General features: G+C 40.1%; 1 protein-coding gene across 1 annotated transcript; it reads left to right on the top strand.

Annotated features, from left to right (window-relative positions):
- Window positions 1-352: 352 nt before the first annotated feature.
- On the top strand, window positions 353-19,878 carry slc38a9 (solute carrier family 38 member 9). Its single transcript, XM_041811566.1, has 15 exons — window positions 353-717; window positions 3,141-3,275; window positions 6,289-6,418; window positions 6,510-6,628; window positions 6,811-6,874; window positions 8,776-8,869; window positions 9,944-10,114; window positions 10,224-10,283; window positions 11,326-11,517; window positions 11,859-11,966; window positions 12,514-12,620; window positions 12,963-13,076; window positions 13,151-13,299; window positions 14,535-14,624; window positions 17,974-19,878. Exons 2-15 carry the CDS (start codon window positions 3,172-3,174, stop codon window positions 18,137-18,139), a joined length of 1,668 nt encoding a protein of 555 aa, XP_041667500.1. The 5' UTR covers window positions 353-717; window positions 3,141-3,171; the 3' UTR covers window positions 18,140-19,878.
- The last annotated feature ends 2,153 nt before the right edge of the window (window positions 19,879-22,031 follow it).

Here is a 22,031-nt window from a genome sequence, read left to right as displayed (position 1 = left end):
GGGACACATTAGATGATGCGAATCAGTAAAAAGAGCCGACTCCTGTTGGAGAGCCAGGTCAAAGGATACAAATCACTAAAATGAGTCAATTTCTTTTGGTTCCGGAACAAATGTTCTGACTACTAAAAACTGTTGGCTCGTCCTGGTGTGCCAGGCCAAATGAACCGGATCACTAAAAAGAGCTGACTCCTCTTGGTGAGTCAGGTTAGATGATTCGGATCAGAAAAGAGAGCATAAATTCCCATCATTATGAACTCTCTCCGCTCGAATCCATGCACGAGATGGCGCCAAAGCACTTACTGCAGCTATCAAGCTCCGTTTAAAAACCACAGAAGAAGAAAGAAGAGGAAGTCTAAGAGGAAAAACAACAAGAGGAGGAGACAGTTCCTGAGTTTTTAACAGTTTGGGTCATTAACAGAAAAAGGGGATAATTGATTTAATCCGGATGTACAGTCATACCAGACAGTGGAGCTGATGAACGGGGACGGCATTTAACAACTGCACGAGGAAGAAGACGGACGTTCGACAGGACTGTACCGGCTGTCCCTGACCCTCTACAGACCCGGTCCCAGACCCTGACCCTAGACTCAGTACTCTGAGGATTTTATTTTTTTACTGTTTTATTAGAACAACACCACGAGACTTTATGACGTCAGGACTGGCGGTAAAATGTGCTGACGCAGACTGAAGAGAGCGAGAGCGCGAGCGTCAACGGAGGTGAGTTTATTTAACTCTGACTTAACCTACCTTAGTTTAACTAATGTCAGGATGAAACAGGTTAATGTTAACTACAGGTGAGTTTATTTAACTCTGACTTAACCTACCTTAGTTTAACTAATGACAGGATGAAACAGGTTAATGTTAACCACAGGTGAGTTTATTTAACTCTGACTTAACCTACCTTAGTTTAACTAATGACAGGATGAAACAGGTTAATGTTAACTACAGGTGAGTTTATTTAACTCTGACTTAACCTACCTTAGTTTAACTAATGTCAGGATGAAACAGGTTAATGTTAACTACAGGTGAGTTTATTTAACTCTGACTTAACCTACCTTAGTTTAACTAATGTCAGGATGAAACAGGTTAATGTTAACTACAGGTGAGTTTATTTAACTCTGACTTAACCTACCTTAGTTTAACTAATGACAGGATGAAACAGGTTAATGTTAACTACAGGTGAGTTTATTTAACTCTGACTTAACCTACCTTAGTTTAACTAATGACAGGATGAAACAGGTTAATGTTAACTACAGGTGAGTTTATTAAACTCTGACTTAACCTACCTTAGTTTAACTAATGACAGGATGAAACAGGTTAATGTTAACTACAGGTGAGTTTATTTAACTCTGACTTAACCTACCTTAGTTTAACTAATGACAGGATGAAACAGGTTAATGTTAACTACAGGTGAGTTTATTTAACTCTGACTTAACCTACCTTAGTTTAACTAATGACAGGATGAAACAGGTTAATGTTAACTACAGGTGAGTTTATTTAACTCTGACTTAACCTACCTTAGTTTAACTAATGTCAGGATGAAACAGGTTAATGTTAACTACAGGTGAGTTTATTTAACTCTGACTTAACCTACCTTAGTTTAACTAATGACAGGATGAAACAGGTTAATGTTAACTACAGGTGAGTTTATTTAACTCTGACTTAACCTACCTTAGTTTAACTAATGACAGGATGAAACAGGTTAATGTTAACTACAGGTGAGTTTATTTAACTCTGACTTAACCTACCTTAGTTTAACTAATGACAGGATGAAACAGGTTAATGTTAACTACAGGTGAGTTTATTTAACTCTGACTTAACCTACCTTAGTTTAACTAATGACAGATTTATACAGGTTAATGTTAACTACAGGTGAGTTTATTTAACTCTGACTTAACCTACCTTAGTTTAACTAATGTCAGGATGAAACAGGTTAATGTTAACTACAGGTGAGTTTATTTAACTCTGACTTAACCTACCTTAGTTTAACTAATGACAGATTTATACAGGTTAATGTTAACTACAGGTGAGTTTATTTAACTCTGACTTAACCTACCTTAGTTTAACTAATGTCAGGATGAAACAGGTTAATGTTAACTACAGGTGAGTTTATTTAACTCTGACTTAACCTACCTTAGTTTAACTAATGTCAGGATGAAACAGGTTAATATTAACTACAGGTGAGTTTTATTTAACTCTGACTTAACCTACCTTAGTTTAACCAATGTCAGATTAATACAGGTTAATGTTAACTACAGGTGACTTTATTCAACTCTAATTTAACCTACTTTAGATTAACCAAAGAATCTGATGTTTTTTATATAACTATTAACTTTTTGGCTTTAATATAAAGTGGAAGAGTAAAGGAAGACAAACCTGCAGGTTATCTAGTAAAAACGTTATAGATCTACTTTTTGGCTGACTGCTGAGGTCAGCCCTACACATGGTCTGTATGTGACTAACCTTACTTTCAGAGCCATATGTGCAGAGTTGCGCTGTGGGTGGGGTTTAGTTGTACTGAAAGCTGTTGGTAATGGCTGCCTCCACTGCGGTGATTACCTCGGATGTCTGCTTTACTAGAGGTGGACAACATTTCCATATGAAATACAGAATATAAACAACCCTCCAAGCTTTTCATGTTAAAGGTGTATCTGCCGACCTGCTTGGGCATGAGTGTGTGAGTTACGGGGAAAGAGTAACCTCTTGTGTGAATACTAGCATACTTAGCCGCAGTGGCAGAACATTCCTCCAATCACCTTCTGAAGATTTTCTGAAAAGTCCCGTCCTTCCCAACCACTCTCTATAGGAGATGGTAGTGAACTATATTCAGTCGATTTGGTGTGTTATGCTAGCTGTTTCCTGCCGACAGGGCTTTATGTTTTAAACTTCAAGGGTCCTTCAGTTCTCTACCTTCAGACATTAGAGACAGCACAATAACACCCCCAAACACTGATCACTCTGCAGAACTTAACAATTCAGTCTGGGATTTCAACAGGCATCCCAGATAGCTGCAGTCAGCCATATACCAGGTTTGAACCTCGTCTTGTTTTCTTTATTCTGCTGTTCCAGTGGTCCTTGTTGATCTGAATCCGAGGTTTATTTTATTAAATATAACTTTATTCTCTATTCTGCTGTTCCAGTGGTCCTTGTTGACCTGAATCCGAAGCGGTGATGATGATGGAGGACGACGGCCGGCCGTTGCTGAACTCTGAACAAACAGCAGAGAGTTTCTCTCACAGAGGATCCACTGACTCTCTTGACTTTAGGAATAAACGGTACCTTTTTAAAAAATCTTAATTTTATTTCTCACAGGCGGCCTGATGCAGTCAAACTATCAAAGAGAGGCTGGTAAAAGGGTTAAATGTTCCCCTCACTGAGCTGCAGAGCAAACCTTTCTGCTGTCTGCCTTTAGTTCAATAATCCTACAACTATGAGGATGATAATCTTGTTTTATTGTAGTAAACCTGCATGCTGCCAGTCTGTAAATCAGCCTCATTGTAAAGTTTTAGTCACAAACATCTAACGGCCATGTTCACGTGAGAAAATGAGTCTGCTGACAGTTACAGGACGTCCCACACAAACCTTCGGGGACCAAGGATTTTGACTGACATCTGTAAATATGACACTGACGTTAAATTCCAGCACGCCGGCTCGCTGGCCGAGTCACATAAATATGTGGTCACCATTTAGAAAAAAAAGTGAAGTAGTGAGGAGCCCATCTGCTGTCAGACCGTCCTCCTTTAGTGCTGTGTTCACGTGTTGGAGCGTTTTAAAGCTGAGCTCACAGTTTTACTTCTGTTAATAAACAAGCTGCTGTCTGAAGGCTCCACTTCCTGGAATCCTGGAGCAGCAGCACGTGTTGGTGTCGGCAGAGTGATGAATTTAATCCAGTTTGGTATTTCACAGCCACCGAGCAGCTCCGCACACGCCTCTGCATGGAAAACGTCAACACAGACAAACATGGCTCATTAAACTATTACCGTCAACTACCCCATTCCAAAAAAGTTGGGTCGCTGTGTAAAATGTAAATAAAACGGAAGTCAATGATTGTCAAACCTCATAAACCCATATTTATTCACATTAGAACAGAAACAACATATCAGAGGTTAAACTGAGACATTTCAGGAAAATATTAGCTCATTTTGACTTTGATGGCAGCAACACATCTCAAAAAAGTAGGGACAGGAAGGCTGGAAAAGTAAGTGGTACTGATGAGAAACAGCTGGAGGAGCATTTAACAGCTAATTAAGCTAATTAGTCAGGGTTGGGCATTGTTTGGGATTTTTTTATTGTATAAAAGGAGCTGGTGCCTGAATTAATACTTTTAAGAGACAGAAAATATTAAAAGTTGGCAGCTGAATAATGGACATCACATTATCAGAATGATCTGGAATAGGGCTGAACAATTTTGGAAAATCTAATTGCAATTTGATATGCGGTTATTCCTTAACTTCCTTTCATTCATAAACACGGGCTGAACAATTCTTTGAAAGTGTCTGTTTGTGATGCTTTTGACTTGCAGTGCAAATTGGATATCAATTATTGCATTGAAGGGTTTTTGTCGTTCGTATACAGTACTGTGAAAAAGTATTTGACCCCTTTCTGATTCGTCGTGTTTTTTTGCATATTTATCACACTTAAATGTTTCGGATCATCAAACCAATTTTTATATTTCACAAAGATAACCCAAGGAAATAGAAAATGCAATTTCTAAAGCAAGATTTTATTCATTAAGTGGGAAAAAATCCAAACCTCTCTGGCCCTGTGTGAAGAAGTAATTGCCCCCCTTGTTAAATCATGAGTTAACTGTGATTAACCACAGTTCTTGATAAGCTGAGTTCAGTTTCACTGGCCACACCCAGGCCTGATTACCACCAGATTTGTTGAATCAAAAAATCCCTTAAATAGAAGCTGTCAGACAAAGTGAAGTAGGCTACAAGATCTCAGAAAGAAACGCATCATGCCACGAGCCAAAGAAGTTCAAGAACAAATGAGAAACAACGTGTTACAAAGACTTTTCCAAGGCTTTGGGACTCCAGCAACCCACAGTCAGAGCCATTATCCACAAATGGAGAAAACTGGGAACAGTGGGAACTTTCCCAGGAGTGGTCGGCCAACCAACGGTTGAGAGTGCAACCACGACTCATCCAGGAGGTCCCAAAAGAACCCAGAACCACATCCAAAGACCTGCAGGCCTACTGGCCTAAGTTAGGGTCAGAGTTCATGACTCAACCATTAGAAAGACACTGGGCAACAACGGCATCATGGGAGAGTTCCAAGGCCAAAACCACTGCTGACCAAAAAGAACACAAAGGCTCGTCTCACATTTGACTGAAAACATCCTGATGATCCCCAAGACTTCTGGAGAAGTCCAGGACCTGGACCACTTGCTGTGATTGATGGAACCATGAATTCTGCTGTCTACCGGAAAATCCTGAAGGCCAACGTCCAGCCATCAGTTCAGGGTTATGCAGCAGGACAACGACCTGAAATACACCTGCAAGTCCACCTCTCAATGGCTTAGAATAAACTAAATTAAGGTTTTGGAGTGGACCAGTCAGGGTCCAGACGTAAATCGAACTGAGATGCTGTGGTTTGACCTTAAACGGGCAGTTCATGCTGGAAAACCCTCCAATATGGCTGAGTTAAAGCAATTCTGAGAAGAAGAGAGGGACAACATTCCTCCACAGCGATGAGAAACACTCATCAGCAGTTATCACAAACCCTTGATTTCAGTTATTGCTGTCAAGGGTGGAACAACCAGTTATCAGGTTCAGGGGGGAAGTACTTTTTCACACAGGGACGGATAGGTTTGGATTTTTTTCCCCACTTAAAAAATTAAATAATTATTTAGAAACTGCATTTTCTATTTACTTGGGTTGTCTTTGTGAAATATAAAAATTGGTTTGATGATCCGAAACATTTAAGTGTGATAAATATGGAAAAAAGTCAAGAATCAGAAAGGGGGCAAACACTTTTTAACAGCACTGTATTTAATAAGAAAAAAGTACAAAAATGTAGAACGTAGGATTTTTTTGTAGACTATCCTAAAAAAAAATGTCACCTGAATATTGGATATGTCATGCATAAATCTGCTGCTGCAAAAAAGTTTAAAGCTAGTATTTTTTCACAAATTTCAGGTCAAAGAAATATTGCACTTTTTGCGATATTGTGATTTAATCTAATTTTTGATTAATCGCCCAGCCCTAATTTGGAATAAATAATATTGATTCATTATTCTTTAATGATAAAGTAAACCAGTCTTTTGTCATTTGTCTCTGTTTTTAGGCCGTTCCACGTGGAGCCCCGAAACATCGTGGACGATGATCCTCAGGAGAGAGTTTCAGCCGAGGCCGCCATCTTAAACAGCAGAGTTCATTATTACAGTCGCCTGACGGGCTCGTCTGATAGGCTGCTGGTACGACCAATTGCAGCTCAGCTACCTGTGATGTCATTCTTGTTATTTTACACGTGAGGAGGTCATTGTGGTTCCTTCTGTTTCTCCTCAGAGTCCTCCGAACCATGTCATCCCTGCTCCTGAGGAGATCTACATCTACAGCCCGCTGGGAACGGCGTTCAAAGTGAAGAGCAGCGACAGCTCCTCCAAAAACCCCAGCATCATCACCATGTATGATTTAATCCTTATGTCCATCTATGATCAATATTTGATTATAAATTACCACCACGAATGACCTGGAGTCAGTGTGGAATCATTGATTAGTGATAGGATAAGTTTATTAATCTGCTCATTCTTTAATCAATGATCAATACTCACACTTCTGTGGAACGATCACCTTTGTTTGCTCACAGATTTGCCATCTGGAACACAATGATGGGCACATCGATACTCAGCATCCCCTGGGGAATCAAACAGGTAGTTATCAATATCACTCCTTCAAAGTAAAACCACTCTTTCACAGTAAAACACACTTATTCTGTAGCATCATATTTCTAAAGTCCAGTAAATGCAGGGTTATCAAGTTCAAGTTTCTGACTGGATCAACATCCTGGACCAGGACAGGGTCTGAGAACAATCAGGCCAAAGTCCAGATGTTTGTAGTTTGTAAGTTCAGTCTCCATAAAAGTCAATTAGTCAATCTGTCAGTCTTTGTTTGTTTAGCACCAATCCATAACCGAAGTTATCTCAAGACACTTTAAAAAGAGGGCAGGAAAAAAGTATTGCACCCTTTTGGATGTTTTACCCTTTTATTGATTTTATAAATCAGTTGTGGTCGATAAGATTTGGCTTTTTTTTTTTTTAGAAAATTGGCTGCAAAAATATTCCTCCCTCTAGCCAGTATTTAGTAGAGTCACCTTTGTCTGCAGTCTCAGCTCTGAGTCTGTGTGGATAGGTCTCAGTCAGGATCAAACATCTGGACTCTGGAATTTTACTCCATTCTTCTTTGCTAAACTGCTCAAACTCTGTCAGGTTGTACAGGTTGCTCTCTGTTGGACTGAGGTCTGGGCTTTGACTCGGCTGCTCCAGAAAATTCTCCTTGTTGTCTTTAAATTGTTTCTGTGTAGCTTTCTCTGTATCCTTCAGCTCATTGTCTAACTGGAAAATAAATCTTCTCTAAGCCGTAGTTTTCTGTCAGACTGAATGAGATTGTCCTCCAGGATCCATTTAAGCCTCTACCTTTACAAGCCTTCCAGGACCGGCTGCTGAGAAGCCTCCCCACAGCATGATGCTGCCACCACTGTGCTCCACAGTGGGGATGGTGTGTTTGTGGTGATGTCTGATGGCCAATAAGCTCCATTCTGGTCTCATCAGACCAAAGAACTTTCTTCCTCTTGACCATGGAGTCTCCCACAGTCCTTCTGGTGAACTCTAGTCCAGATTGAATCTAAGTTTTCTTCAACAGTGTCTTTCTCTTTGCCACTCTCCCATAAAGCTCTGACTGGTGAAGAACCCGGTCAACAGTTGTTGTCTGCAGAGTCATCTCAGCTGCTGAAGCTTGGAACTCTCTCAGAGTAGTCATAGGTGTCTTGGTGTCCTCTCTCACTAGTCTCCTTCTTGCACGCCCACTCAGTTTGTGAGGACGGTCTGATCTAGGCAGATTTACACATGTGACATTCATTTCTTCATGATGGATTTAACTGAACTCTGGGGGATGTTCATAGCCTTGGAAGTCTTTCTGTCTCCATCCCCTGACTTACACTTTTTAATCACCTTTTCTCTGAGTGTTCTTTTGTCTTCACGGTGTAATGGTAGCCCTGAATACTGATGAACCAGTGACTGGAGCTTCCAGAAACAGGTGTCTTTATCAGGTGATTCCATTTCACTAACTAAGATTTTTGGGTCAAACATCCAGGGGGTGAAGACTTGTATAGGCACTGTGTTCTGTTTTATGCTACAGTCTGCTGGGGAGGCAGTGTAAAACACAAGGATGCAAGGCATCTGAACAAACTGGTGAAAAAAGCTGGCTCTGTGGTTGGAATCAAGTTGAACTCATTGATGAGGAGGAGAGACGCACAATGAAGAAGGTGGAGGCCATTCTGGGGAACATGGATCATCCACTTTATATCACCCTAAGTGACCAAAAAAACAACGGTAGTGGACGGCTCCTCTCTCTTCGCTGCAGGACAGAAAAATATAGAAGATCTTTCATACTATTAGCAATAAGACTATATAATTCTACCATAAACAGATGAGACTCCAGACAAATGAATTTCCCTTCGGGGATAAATAAAGTTATTGTATTGTATTGTATTGTAGTTACAGATATCAGCTGTATGTTTGTGGTTTGTTGTTGAGTGTGGTCTTTGTCCCTGCAGGCCGGCTTCACCTTTGGCATCCTCATCCTCATCTTCATTGGTCTACTCATGCTCTACTGCTGCTACATCGTCCTCAAATCTCCAAAGGCCATACGTGAGTCACAACCCTCACACTGTTTTAATAAGGCAGGGTGGTATGGAGCACAGACATTCATGACTAGCTTGGTGGAGACACATGATGTAAATCTGGAGTAACAGATGGACCTCAGAGTCCCAGGATGAGGAACAGGCTCTGATCCTGGTTTTAAAACCTTTTTACAGCCCTGTTTGATATCACAGCAGTCCTACACATTGACACAGTCCCTTTACTGGGTGTTCTCCTACTCTTTTAAATTCATCTCTATGATTATTATGATTATTAACCCTTAGGGGAGGCAGTGAGCATCTTACATGCTTTTCATTCTCAAAGCATCACACATGTATTTTGATATATCTGGGTGTCAGCCTGGGCTTTTGCCTTGGAATTGATCATTTTTACTACTCTCCACCGGAGCGTCATTTTGACCATATTTGAGAAAAAATATGCAAAACATGCAGAAAATTAATAATGCATCAGTGTTGCTGCCAATCATTGAAATATCACAGGCTGTAATAATGCTACACAGAAGAATTACTTTGCATGTAGTATATTGATAATAATTCATTTTTCTGTATTTTTTTTTATCAAAAAAACCTGGTGGACATTTTTCAGAATAAATGAATATTTGATATCAATAATTAGGTCAATTGTAGGTGAAAAAATAGCTCAATGAAAGGATAAAATATTAATGTATAATATTTTTATAGCCACCATATGAAAAGTGCATTTTTGCGTTCAGCAGGTTGAGTGTGAGGAATATTTGAACAATCCCTGAGGGTTAATAGTATATCCACTGATCTTCAAATCTCCATTATAGTCTATGCAGGAGTAGATTAACATTATGAGGCCCTCTGCTGCCCTCTGCTGGTCCCTGTTACTGCAGCAGTCTGATACATTAAACCCACTCTACTGTACCGCAGAGAGTTAAACACACTTGAAGTCACCAGGGGCAGATATCTGACCCATCACACAAAGAGCCGCTCCACCCTCTAGACCAGACATCATCCACATAAATGTGACAGCAGTGCTCTTTCTCTAAATGTTTATTTTTGTCCTCTGCTCACACTCCTTTCTCCTTTTTCTTGGTAGCTTATGTGGACACATCAGAGTGGGAGTTTCCAGATGTCTGCAGGTATTATTTTGGAAAGTTCGGTCAGTGGTCCAGTCTGGTGTTCTCCATGGTGTCTCTGATCGGAGCCATGGTGGTCTACTGGGTCCTCATGTCCAACTTCCTGTACAACACGGGGCAGTTCATCTACAGTGAGTGATAAACCACATCCAGTCTGATATTAGATAATGATTAAATGATCCTAACTGAGATCAATACGGGTGATTAATAACTGATGAATAACTGATGTGTTGTTTTCAGATTACGCTCATGATGTGAACGTTTCAGACTCAGAGTTTGGGACCAACGGCTCAGATCGAGGTAGGGCTCTTTTTTAAACACTACATTTACAGTGAAAGTCAAAGTCAACCTTTTGTCAATGTAATTTGTGTTTCTCCCCTTACCGCTGTGCAATATCACTAAAAATAGAATATAGACAAAAACAACAAACATGAATGTATTCTATTTAAAAACAGTTTTTATTTCAATGAAATTGTGTAAAATAGCCAGTGGTGCAATGTAAGTAAGAGATGTCCCATTGTGTAGTTATCATGTTAATGTTGTTTTGATCAGGTTATATTGTGTGATCATCGTGTTTTATTGTGTTACAACGTTTTATTGTGTTTTGATCTTGTTTTATTGTTATCTTATTTCATTATGTCATCTTGTTTTATAGTCATCATCATGTTTTATTGTGTTATCATTGTGTTTTATTGTGTCATGTTTTATTGTGTGGTTATCAACATGTTTTATCGTGTAGTTATCATGTTTTATCGTTTAATCTTATTATATTTTTAATAACTCGTTTTATTGTGTGTTTGTCCCGTTTTATTGTGCTGTGTTCATGTTTTATTGTCTTCTCATCATGTTTTATTGTGTTATCTTTTTTTTTTTTTTTAAGATTTACTTTGGGCATTTTTATGCCTTTATTTGATAGGGGAGGACAGGGACAGAGTTGGAAACAGGGATGAGACCTGGGGAGAGACATGCAGTAAAGGGCCTCAGGCCGAGCTGTCTGCATACGTAGGACGTGCCTTTAACCACTAGGCCACCTGCACCCGTACCATCATGTTTTATTGTGTTATCGTCATGTTTTATTGTATTATCATCTTGTTTTATTGTGTTATTATCATGTTTTATAGTGTTCTCATCATGTTTTATTGTGTCTTATCATGTGTTATGTGTTATCATGTTTTATTGTGTTATAATTTTTTATTGTGTTATCATGTTTTATTGTATTATCATCTTGTTTTATTGTGTTATTATCATGTTTTATAGTGTTCTCATCATGTTTTATAGTGTTATCATGTTTTATTGTGCCGTCATCTTGTTCTATCTGGTTGTTTCTCGTCCTTATCCTCAGTGATCTGCCCGTACCCGAACACCGACCCCGGCGGTAACCTAAGCTCGGTCTCGCTTGGAAATGAAACGTCTGATGAGAGCTTTCAGCGCTGGTGGAGTAAAACCAACACCATCCCTCTGTACCTCATCGTCCTGCTGCTGCCGCTTCTCTGCCTCCGCTCTGCCGCCTTCTTCGCCAGGTTCACCTTCTTAGGTACGTTCAGTCAGACACGCGCATCAGTAAAGCAGATCAGGATCCAACAGAACAAAGGAGAAAGTTAAGAGGTCCACACTCCAGTAGGCTCTATTATTCAGCCTTTATCTGCTTCCTCCAGACATGTAGTCACCTACACACAAACTCAAATGATCCAACATGACTTCAGATGGAAAACAGATGTGCTGGAATCAGGGTTGTATTTATTAATTAAATGTATAAAAAGGTATTTGCACTGTATAAAATCTCAGTGGGATAGACATCCGGCGTCTCTGATTGGTTGGTTTGAGGTTTAAAGTCGGACCTTTGTGTTGATTCTTATTTTTTCTTCTCCTGTCCAGGTACAGTCTCTGTGATCTACCTGATCACTCTGGTCACCATCAAAGCTGTGCGTCTGGGTTTTCACCTGGAGTTCCACTGGTTTGATTCCACACAGCTCTATGTTCCAGGTGTGTTCATGATTCATATCTATGTTATGATGGAGGGTTAGGGTTAAACCCTAACCCTCAATGTGCCTATAAACTCACAAAAAGTCAGTAAACTAGTGTTTGGCAGATCATTTCTCTGTTGTATCAATGCTTCTTATCAATAAATCTCATCCTGTAGTAGAGCCTGGTTGTTCCCTTTAAATGAGCCACATCTGTGAGGAGCATGCATGTGTGGGATGAGCAGCAGAGCTGAGGATGTGGTTGGTCCAAACAGCTGATTCCCCCACTGAGTGGCTCCATGTCTCTTTATAAATGTAACATTATTTAAAGGTTTGCATGTTGTCATGTGTTTGGGGTTTTAAACAAATATTCACAGATGGATGAAGAGTTTTCAGCCCAGAAAATTCAAATAAACGATCACATTAAACGAGTTCTCCCTGTTTACATGATCCCTAACATTCCTACCTCAACTCGGCATGTTCTTTGAAATCATTCACATTTGAAAGCATCACAGCATTAATAATCACATTTTCCTCTGTCCTCTCTCTTCTTCTCTTTGTCCTCTCAGAGTTCAGACTGCTCGCCCCTCAGCTGACCGGCGTCCTAACACTGGCCTTCTTCATCCACAACTGCATCATCACGCTGATGAAAAACAACAAGAACCAGGAGAATAACGTCAGTCCGACATCCTCTGTATCATTACCTCAGTGTTATTCATGATACCAACCATCACATTTCTCTTTAATGCAGACGATATAATGCTCTCTATTCCAAAAAAAACTTGTACTTTCCTCCTTCCTCTTTAACATTTTTAACAATTTAATCTCTGTTTGAAACTGTCATGGGGAAATCATTGATTTTGCCTTTGAGTAACCCCCCTTTAGATCATTGTCTCCACTGTATGCTTCCTCTGCCTCCACCTTGTGGTTATAGGACAGAACTGCACTCTACAGTCTCCACATCAAGATTGAGGTTTGTTTTCACCGCTGTGATTGGTTGTGTTTTTCTTGCGTTCAGGTGCGGGACCTATCTGTGGCATACCTTCTGGTCGGGGTGACGTACCTCTATGTGGGGGTGTTGATCTTTGCAGCCTTCCCCTCCCCCCCTCTCTCCAAAGACTGCATCGAACCAGTAAGGTCAAACTCACATCAGGGTTATTGATTAAGTCAGTTATCAAACTTACATAATATCCCCTCCTCCAACAGAACTTTCTTGATAACTTCCCAAGTGATGATGTCATGGTGTTTGTGGCCCGGAGCTTCCTGCTGTTCCAGATGATCACCGTTTACCCCCTGCTGGGATATCTAGTCCGAGTCCAGATGATGGGCCAGATATTTGGAAACCATTATCCCAGGTAAGGAAGTGAGGGTATTAGTACAGGTAATACTGCAGGAAGTGAGGGTATTACTCCAGGGAATACTGCAGGAAGTGAGGGTATTACTCCAGGGAATACTGCAGGAAGTGAGGGTATTACTCCAGGGAATACCGCAGGAAGTGAGGGTATTACTCCAGGGAATACCGCAGGAAGTGAGGGTATTACTCCAGGGAATACCGCAGGAAGTGAGGGTATTACTCCAGGGAATACCGCAGGAAGTGAGGGTATTACTCCAGGGAATACCGCAGGAAGTGAGGGTATTACTCCAGGGAATACTGCAGGAAGTGAGGGTATTACTGCAGGTAACACTGCAGGAAGTGAGGGTATTACTCCAGGTAACACTGCAGGAAGTGAGGGTACTACTTCAGGGAATACCACAGGAAGTGAGGGTATTACTCCAGGGAATACCACAGGAAGTGAGGGTATTACTGCAGGTAACACTGCTGGAAGTGAGGGTATTACTCCAGGGAATACCACAGGAAGTGAGGGTATTACTGCAGGTAACGCTGCAGGAAGTGAGGGTATTACTGCAGGTAACACTGCAGGAAGTGAGGGTATTACTCCAGGGAATACCACAGGAAGTGAGGGTATTACTGCAGGTAACGCTGCAGGAAGTGAGGGTATTACTCCAGGTAACACTGCAGGAAGTGAGGGTATTACTCCAGGTAACACTGCAGGAAGTGATGGTATTACTGCAGGTAACACTGCAGGAAGTGAGGGTATTACTCCAGGGAATACCACAGGAAGTGAGGGTATTACTGCAGGTAACGCTGCAGGAAGTGAGGGTATTACTCCAGGTAACACTGCAGGAAGTGAGGGTATTACTGCAGGTAACACTGCAGGAAGTGAGGGTATTACTCCAGGTAACACTGCAGGAAGTGAGGGTATTACTGCAGGTAATACTACTGGTTATGCCGTAAGTTTTGAGGGTATTACAGGTTACCTTGATGTGGAGGGCCTGATGGTTGTAGTTTCTATCAGTTAATGACAATCCCAATCTGAATTTGATCCTAAATTTCCCTCGTGATTATTAAATCCACCTATCTCTGTATCTAGACGTCAACATTTGTCCTCACTTCTGCAGACGTCAACAGCCAGTCTGTGACCAGTGTGATCAAATAAACACAATGCATGATCAAAAATAATTACTAAACGATCAAAAATAAAGATGAATCTTTCCAGGTCATGTTTTTAACTCTCTCACCTCTTTGCAGCTTCTTTCACGTTCTGGCTCTGAATGTTTTAATCGTTGGCTCTGGCGTCCTGATGGCTAAGTTTTATCCAAACATCGGATCAATCATCAGGTGCGTCTGGGAGATCAGTAAATATTTTGATTACGGAGAGTTTCATTTAGAAAGTAAAGGCTCTTAATGAGTCATGGCATGCTGTGGTGCAGTATCAGTGTTATAAACTCTACTCTGATTGGCTGAGTGAGAATGACTTGTAATGTTGTGACGGACAAACTGCTGAGTCATAATTGTGTTTGCTTCATATATTTATGATTGTATGTATTTATTAGTTTTTGTACAGTGGTTCACAGAGTCTTAAGATGCCTTAAAATGCCTTATTTCCAGAACGTTTCCACCTTATTGTAACCCAAACAATTCAGTTATAAAACAGTCTTTCAATTGAAGATTAATGATTAGAACCTGTTTATAGAAATATGCACACCAGTTAAGACTAATACTTCTGTAAATATTCTTTTATTTAGATAATATACTACTGCATTTCAAAAAATAAGAATATCATGAAAAGGTTATTTTTTTCTTGTGATTTTAGAAGTTAGACTTTGATGTACCCTAGAGCAGGGGTGTCAAACTCAAGGCCCGGGGGCCAGATCTGGCCCCTGGAATGGTTAAACCCAGCCCACAAGATCATATCATATTTGTATTATAACTGGCCCAGCATTATGAGGTCTGCAGATTTACTCTAGAATTAAAATGTAAACTTAACCTTATGTTATTTAAAATGTCATTTTTAAGCCATAAAAATCAGGAAAAATAAAGAGTAAGAAATTTTAGATAAGTCAAAATTATAAATTTTGACTTTATATGTCATATTTTTATCATTCAGATTCATAATTTTGAATTTTAAGTCATATTTTTACCTTTTCAAATCATTGTTTTGGGTTTTTTTAATCCAGTGTTTTGTCCTTTTAAACTCATGATTTCAATTTTTTTCTCATATTTTGTAAGTTTCAATTTCATATTTTGACCTTTTAGATTCATAATTTTAAATTTAAGTCATATTATAAGTCATATTTTAAGTCATTATTTTGAATTTTAGCTCCTATTTTGATATTTTCAACCCCTAACTTTGGCTTTTTTAACCGTTATTTTGACCTGTCTGACTCACAATTTAAATTTTTAAGTCATATTTTGACATTTAAACTTATGATTTCAAATTTTATCCCATATTTTAACCTTCCAAACTTGTGATTTCCAGTTTCTACTCATGTATTTGCCTTTTAAAAACATTATTTTTCTATTTTTGATATTGTGACCTGACCTTTAAAACTAATAAGTTAGACTTTTTATCTCAGATTTAGTGCTATTAAACTTATCAATTTTACTTTTTGAATTTCTAAATGTTTTATCATCAGTGCTGGTGTTTTTCATATTTTATTACTGGTGAAAATGAGGTTGATAGTTTATGGTTTGGGTTGACCCTAGTAGGCTCTTGGGTTTGACCTAAATCCAGAATCTGGGCCCTGCTATGAATGAGTTTGACACTCCTCTTCTAGAGTCATCATTACAAAGTGAAATATTTCAGACGTTTGTTTTAATCTTCATGATTACGGCTAACAGCTCTCTAAAATAGAAAATCCAATAGCTCTGAATAGTAGAATATTATTTTGTAGATTATCAGTCCAATTAGCAAAGACTACCTGAGCCTTCATTCTCTCATTATGGTTCAGTACACACAACCACAATCATGGGGAAGACTGCTGACTGGACTATTGTCCAGAAGACAATCAGTGACATTCTCCAGAGGAGGGTAAGCCACAGAAGGTCGCTGCTGAAAGGACAGGCTGTTCTCAGAGGTTGTATCAAAGCAGATTCAGGAACTTAGGGGAGCTTCACAAGGACTGGACTGAGACTGGAGTCAGTGGATCGAAAGCCCCCACACAGACGGGTCCAGGAAATAGACTTCAGGTGTGGTGTTCTTAGTGTGGAGCCAATCCTGAACCATAGCCAAAGTCAGAGTCTCACCTAGGCTAAAGAGACAACGAACTGGACCGTTCTGGTCTCAGTGGTCCGAATTCCTGTTTTCAAATGAATGTAAATATTGAATTTCATTTGAATGTGGAGGAGGATCAGAGAGGCCCAGAATCTATCAGGTCTGATCTCCAGTGTTTCCAGTCTCCACAGGCAGTGATAGTTTGGGGTCCATGTCATCTGCTGCTGTTGGTCCACTGCCCTTTATCAAGTCCAGAGTCCAGGCTGTCAGCCGTCTACCAGGAGATTTTAGAGCCCTTCATGCTTCCATCTGCTGAGACACTCTATAGAGATCCTGATTCCCTTTTCATCTGCCCACGGTGAAACCAGAACTACCAGAAACTGGTTTATTGACCCTGGTATTACTGTGTTTGATTGGCTAGCAGACTGGTCTGACCTGAACCTTACAGAAGATCTTTGGAAGATGAGAAACCCCAGACTCAACAATCCAGACCAGCTGAAGGCTGCTATCAGAGAACCTGGGCTTCATAACACCCATGCATGGAAATGCATGCAGGAATTCAGACCAAGCACTAAGGGATAAATGAGGAGGATTTAACAGGAGGTCAACATTTCTGTATTATCCATCCATCTTCTTCTGCTTATCTGGGGTGGGGTCGTGGCATCCTTATGGGGGATCCCGAGGCGTTTCCCAGACCAGACAGGACATATGATCCCTCCAGTGCATTCTGGGTCTCCTCCCAGCTGGACATGCCCAGAAAACCTCCACAGAGAGGCATCCAGGAGGCACTCTGATCAAGCCCTCAGCTGGCTGTACTTGTAGTTCCCTCTGGATGTCTGAACTTCTCTCCCTATCTCTAAGGCTGAGCCCAGACACCCTCCAGAAAAAACTTGTTTTGGCCGCCTGTATCTGTGATCTCATTCTTTTTGTCATCACCCAGAGTTCATGACCATAGGTGAGGATTGGGACGTAGATCAACCGGTCAGTCCAAATCTTTGCCTTCCAGCTCAAGCTCCCTACTCATCACAACGGTCCGGCACAACGCTAGTACTGCTGATCAACTATCAATCTCACGACTCAAGACCCCAAGGTACTTGAACTCCTTCACCTGAGGCAGAGGCTCGCTCCCCACCCTAAGGGAGCAATCCACCATTTTTTGGCAGAGAACCATCGTCTTAGACTTTGAGGTGCAGACTCTCATCCAACCCGCTTCACACTCAGCTGGATTTTAGATTTTTATGAGCTTTAAGCTGTAATCATAGAGATTATAACAAAAATGTCTGAAATGTTTCACTAATGGTAAATCTAGAATTTAAGGAAGTTTCACTTCTTGAACTAAATCACAGGACAAAAATGAACTTCTTCATGGTATCTTAATTTTTGGGGATGCCTGTAAATTCTCCTGTACATTAGATGTTCTGAAGGGCAGCGTTACACTCGGTTTGGGTTTCAACATTCTCTCTCTCCCTGCAGGTTCTCTGGAGCCACGTGTGGTCTGGCTCTAGTTTTTGTATTTCCATCTTTAGTCCACATGATCTCACTGAGAAGACAGGGGGCGCTCCGCTGGCCATCTGCCATCTTCCATAGTTTCCTGATCATTCTGGGCGTGGCCAACCTGCTGGCTCAATTCTTCATGTAGAGACACTCAGACATGTTTCACAGACAGAACTTGAACAATTTAAGAGAACCGTTCTCCTCTTCGTGTTCTGCAGTGTCAAATCTAATGAGAGGATTTTAAAACAATATTTATCTTAAAGGGATTCCAGGTAGAAACACCAAGCTACCATCTGTTAAAGAGATAATATATTAAACTAAGTTGAATTTGGTATTATTAAAGTAAAAAAACATTTTAACCATTTATATTCCTGGTAGATATAGTACACTACCATCACATGTGTCATAAAGAAGTATATCATGTTTAACTGATATGGTATTATCTTTTTGAAAAGGGATTTTAAAAGTAAATACTTCATACAAAACTATCATTTGTTAAGTTTAAATGCTTTTAATACACTTATATCATTTCTGTGATCAAACCTTGGTGTCCCATTTTGAACTGACACTTTTATGGTGCTGCCTGGTTGAATCTGTCCTAGCCGTACTGTCGGACCGCCATGCTCCATCCATCTCTGCTGTCTAGCTGTTATGATTTAAGGATTCCGATCATTAAAACGTCTCTCCATAAGGTTTGTTTACTTAACAGTAAGCCACATTTTGTTTCATGCATTGATTTCTCATAATGACAGGGAAAAGTGGTTAAAAGTGGCCTTCATGGCTCACACTGCAAGCTACAAGAAGAAAGGCCTCAACTTTTTAACCGCTTTTCTTCTTCTTTGTAAGATTTCATCCATAAAAGAACGCTGGTTTAATGTTCGGTCAGTACGCTGTATGGAGGGAATGTTCGGTCAGAAACACCGTATGGAGGGACTATTCAGGCAGTATGCATGTGGAGGGAATGTTCGGTCAGTACGCCGTATGGAGGGAATGTTCGGTCAATTTGCCGTATGGAGGGAATGTTCAGTCAGTATATCATACAGAAGGAATGTTCTGTCAGAACGCCTTACAGAGGGAATGTTCATTCAGTACCCTCTATGGAGGAACTGTTTGGTCCGTACCCTGTATGGAGGAACTGTTGGGTCAGTACCCTGTATGGAGGAACTGTTGGGTCAGTACCCTGGTGCGGTTTTTATTGAACAATCTTTAATTCATGGCAGAGGTGGGTGCAGTCTGGTGGCCCTTCACTCGTGTCTTTGTTGGATTCAGCGAGCAGCCACAGCAGACATCCTTTCACTGTGACAAACTAGGTTTTAATTTTTTAGGGAATCTTTTCTAAGCGGAGGATTTTCTGACAGTCAACTGATCCGCTTGCTTCTCTTCTGTTTTTCCTGTTTTTGTATTTATGCTGCCCACTGCAGGACCAACAGATCAGCTGTTTTATCCAGGTGATTTAATTCTTATTTTGATGGAGTCATGTGACTGAGATTATGTAGGGTTTTTATCCTAGTATATTTAGGCAAACTTTTATTTTTATGAGTGGTCACATGATGCCTTTTTTTTTCTAGAATCTATTGAATATATGTGACTAATTTTAGGATGGACAAAGGGAAGATTTTTAGTGTAAATAAAATGCTTTAGTCTCTATGTTGCTTTCAATAAAATCCTGTAACTTAGGAAATAAAAAGACGATTAAAAATACATACCTCAGTGTGTTCTGAAAACAGTTTAATATCTGATGGACCACATACAGAGATGGTCTAGGATGTCTTCTCCAGGACTGGACTGGTTGTGTAGACTGTCACTGCAGATGTAATGTAAATGTTCAAAGTGGATTCATCTTCATATGCCAATGCCAAAAAGGGAATAAACTGGTCAAACTTTTGTTGATTTGGTACCTCGTCTACTTTGACAAGACCTGTCTTTTAGGAATGGTTATTAAAGATGGAAGAGCGCCTCTTTGACAGTGTTCTTTCCTAAACTGAGGTGGTCACTGGTGAGAGAAACCAAATTTGTCTCAGATAGGTCCTAAAGAAATAGAATTCTAGGGCGGTCGTATGTAGAGATAAACTGGTGCATAAACATTTGTTCTCATTCTGGTGTCACAGCAGTGAGACATAGGGGGGCTAATAATTTTGTCCTCATGTGTATACAGTCCCCTCCAAAAGAGTTGGATCAGTGGGCCCCATTCCTTTATTTTGCTGTAGACGAAAAACATTTGGGTTTGACATCAAAAGATGAATATGAGACAAGAGATCAACATTTCAACTTTTGATGTCTATAGCCTATAACTTAACCCTGACCCTACCCTAATCTTGGGTTGTACAGTCAGTTCCTCTCATAAATATCTTTAATCTAAAATCCTGGTGTCCCTGGAGTCTGATCAAATTCAAGGATTGATCTTAAATACAAATGGAGTCCTGAGAGCTTCTTATTGATTTACTGATTAACTTGATCAATGATAAAATACACAGAAACATAAATGGGCTGTTGTTGATACCTATATTTTGATAAATCTTAATTCTGCTTTTCAATGTAGTTTTTCCACTGTGTTTATTATCATGCATGTATTCAGACATTCTATGGCACTGTCTTATTTATGTAGACATCTGTTTATTATTTTAAAGCACAAGCTACAGAAAATTAGAGAAAAGACGAAAATGAGATCATTGTTGTAGGTTCTAAATTTGTGACGAGGCTTATCCTGAGGGCTGAAATCATGACAGGATGTTAATATGTCAGAACACAGGATAAGATACTTAAACAAGCATTTAATTTTCTGACCACAGAACAGTTTTCCTCTGACCACAGAACAGTTTTCCTCTGACCACAGAACAGTTTTCCTCTGACCACAGAACAGTTTTCCTCTGACCACAGAACAGTTTTCCTCTGACCACAGAACAATTTTTCTCTGACCACAGAACAGTTTTCCTCTGACGAAAGAACAGTTTTCCCCTGACCACAGAACAGTTTTCCATGTTTCCTTACATGCTTCTCTCCATGATTCAGCTTTAACTGTCATTGGTGGATGGCACGGCCAACTGTTTTGACAAAAGATGATTTCTGGAAGTGTTCCTGAGCCCATGCAGTGATTTCAGTACAGAATCATGCCTGTTTTTAATGCAGTGTCCCCTGAGGACCCCTTCAGCCTTGTCTGTTGCTCACAGAGATTTCTCCAGATTCTCTGAATCTGTTGATGATATTATGGATTATGGATTATTCGTTGAGGAAAACTTTTCTGAAAATTTTCCACAATTTTTAAACTTATTTTTTCTCGGATGGTGAACCTCTGCCCATCTTTACTTCTGAGAGACTCTGCCTCTCTAAAATGTTCTTTTTATACCCAGTCAAGTTACTGACCTGTTGATAATTAACCTCATGAGTGTCAAAATGCTCCTCCTGCTGTTTCTCATTAGCACCACTTACTAATTAGCCTTTTGTCGCCCCATCCCTACTTTTTGAAATTCAAAATGAGCGTCCAAACTTTTTTGAAATTGTGGTTTAACATGGATGAATGCATTATTCTTTATTGTCCTGAGCCTGTGTGGCCTCCTTTAAAGGGTGAAGATTCCGTGGGAGTTAATCAATGTGAAGGTTTCTAACCCCCCCATGTAGGAAGCATTAGTGGTATTAATTCAGTCTGAAAGGGTCGCCGCTGATCTGACCTTTAGGACCACGTTCATCTCATTTAAGCCTCCAGGAGGGTTACAGTCCTAGCTGTGTGGGGGTGGGGGTGTTATTGACTGTCTGGGTCCTTCTGTCGCACTCAGAGGAAGTGTTAGTTTAGTGATCAATATCTCCACTTTGCAGCTTTTAAACTGGAATATTTTTTTAAATCAGAAAAATCTGAAACATGATTTGAGTTTATTCCAGACTGCAGAGGGTCAGATTGAATTAATGTCAGCCATCTTATATTTAGAGCTCTGAATAAAACCAAGCTTTATTTATTTTTCATGTAGCATTTAAAACGAGCCTGTGAGAGAAGAATGCAGATAAGCAGAGAGGGTACCCCCCCACCCCCACCCCCAGGTCATGTG

The sequence above is a fragment of the Cheilinus undulatus genome, linkage group 17 (assembly GCF_018320785.1).
Source record: "Cheilinus undulatus linkage group 17, ASM1832078v1, whole genome shotgun sequence".
In the NCBI taxonomy this organism is placed as follows: domain Eukaryota; kingdom Metazoa; phylum Chordata; class Actinopteri; order Labriformes; family Labridae; genus Cheilinus; species Cheilinus undulatus.
The sequence above is the reverse complement of the archived record's forward strand: the minus strand, read 5'-3'. Positions and strand labels throughout refer to the sequence as shown.

Coding starts and splice junctions, on each gene's coding strand:
- slc38a9 (XM_041811566.1), top strand. CDS start 3,172: ATGATGATGGAGGACGACGGCCGGCCGTTGCTGAACTCTGAACAAACA. Junction 6,875..8,775: donor TCCCCTGGGGAATCAAACAG/GTAGTTATCAAT, acceptor TTGTCCCTGCAG/GCCGGCTTCACCTTTGGCAT. Junction 12,621..12,962: donor ACAAGAACCAGGAGAATAAC/GTCAGTCCGACA, acceptor TCTTGCGTTCAG/GTGCGGGACCTATCTGTGGC.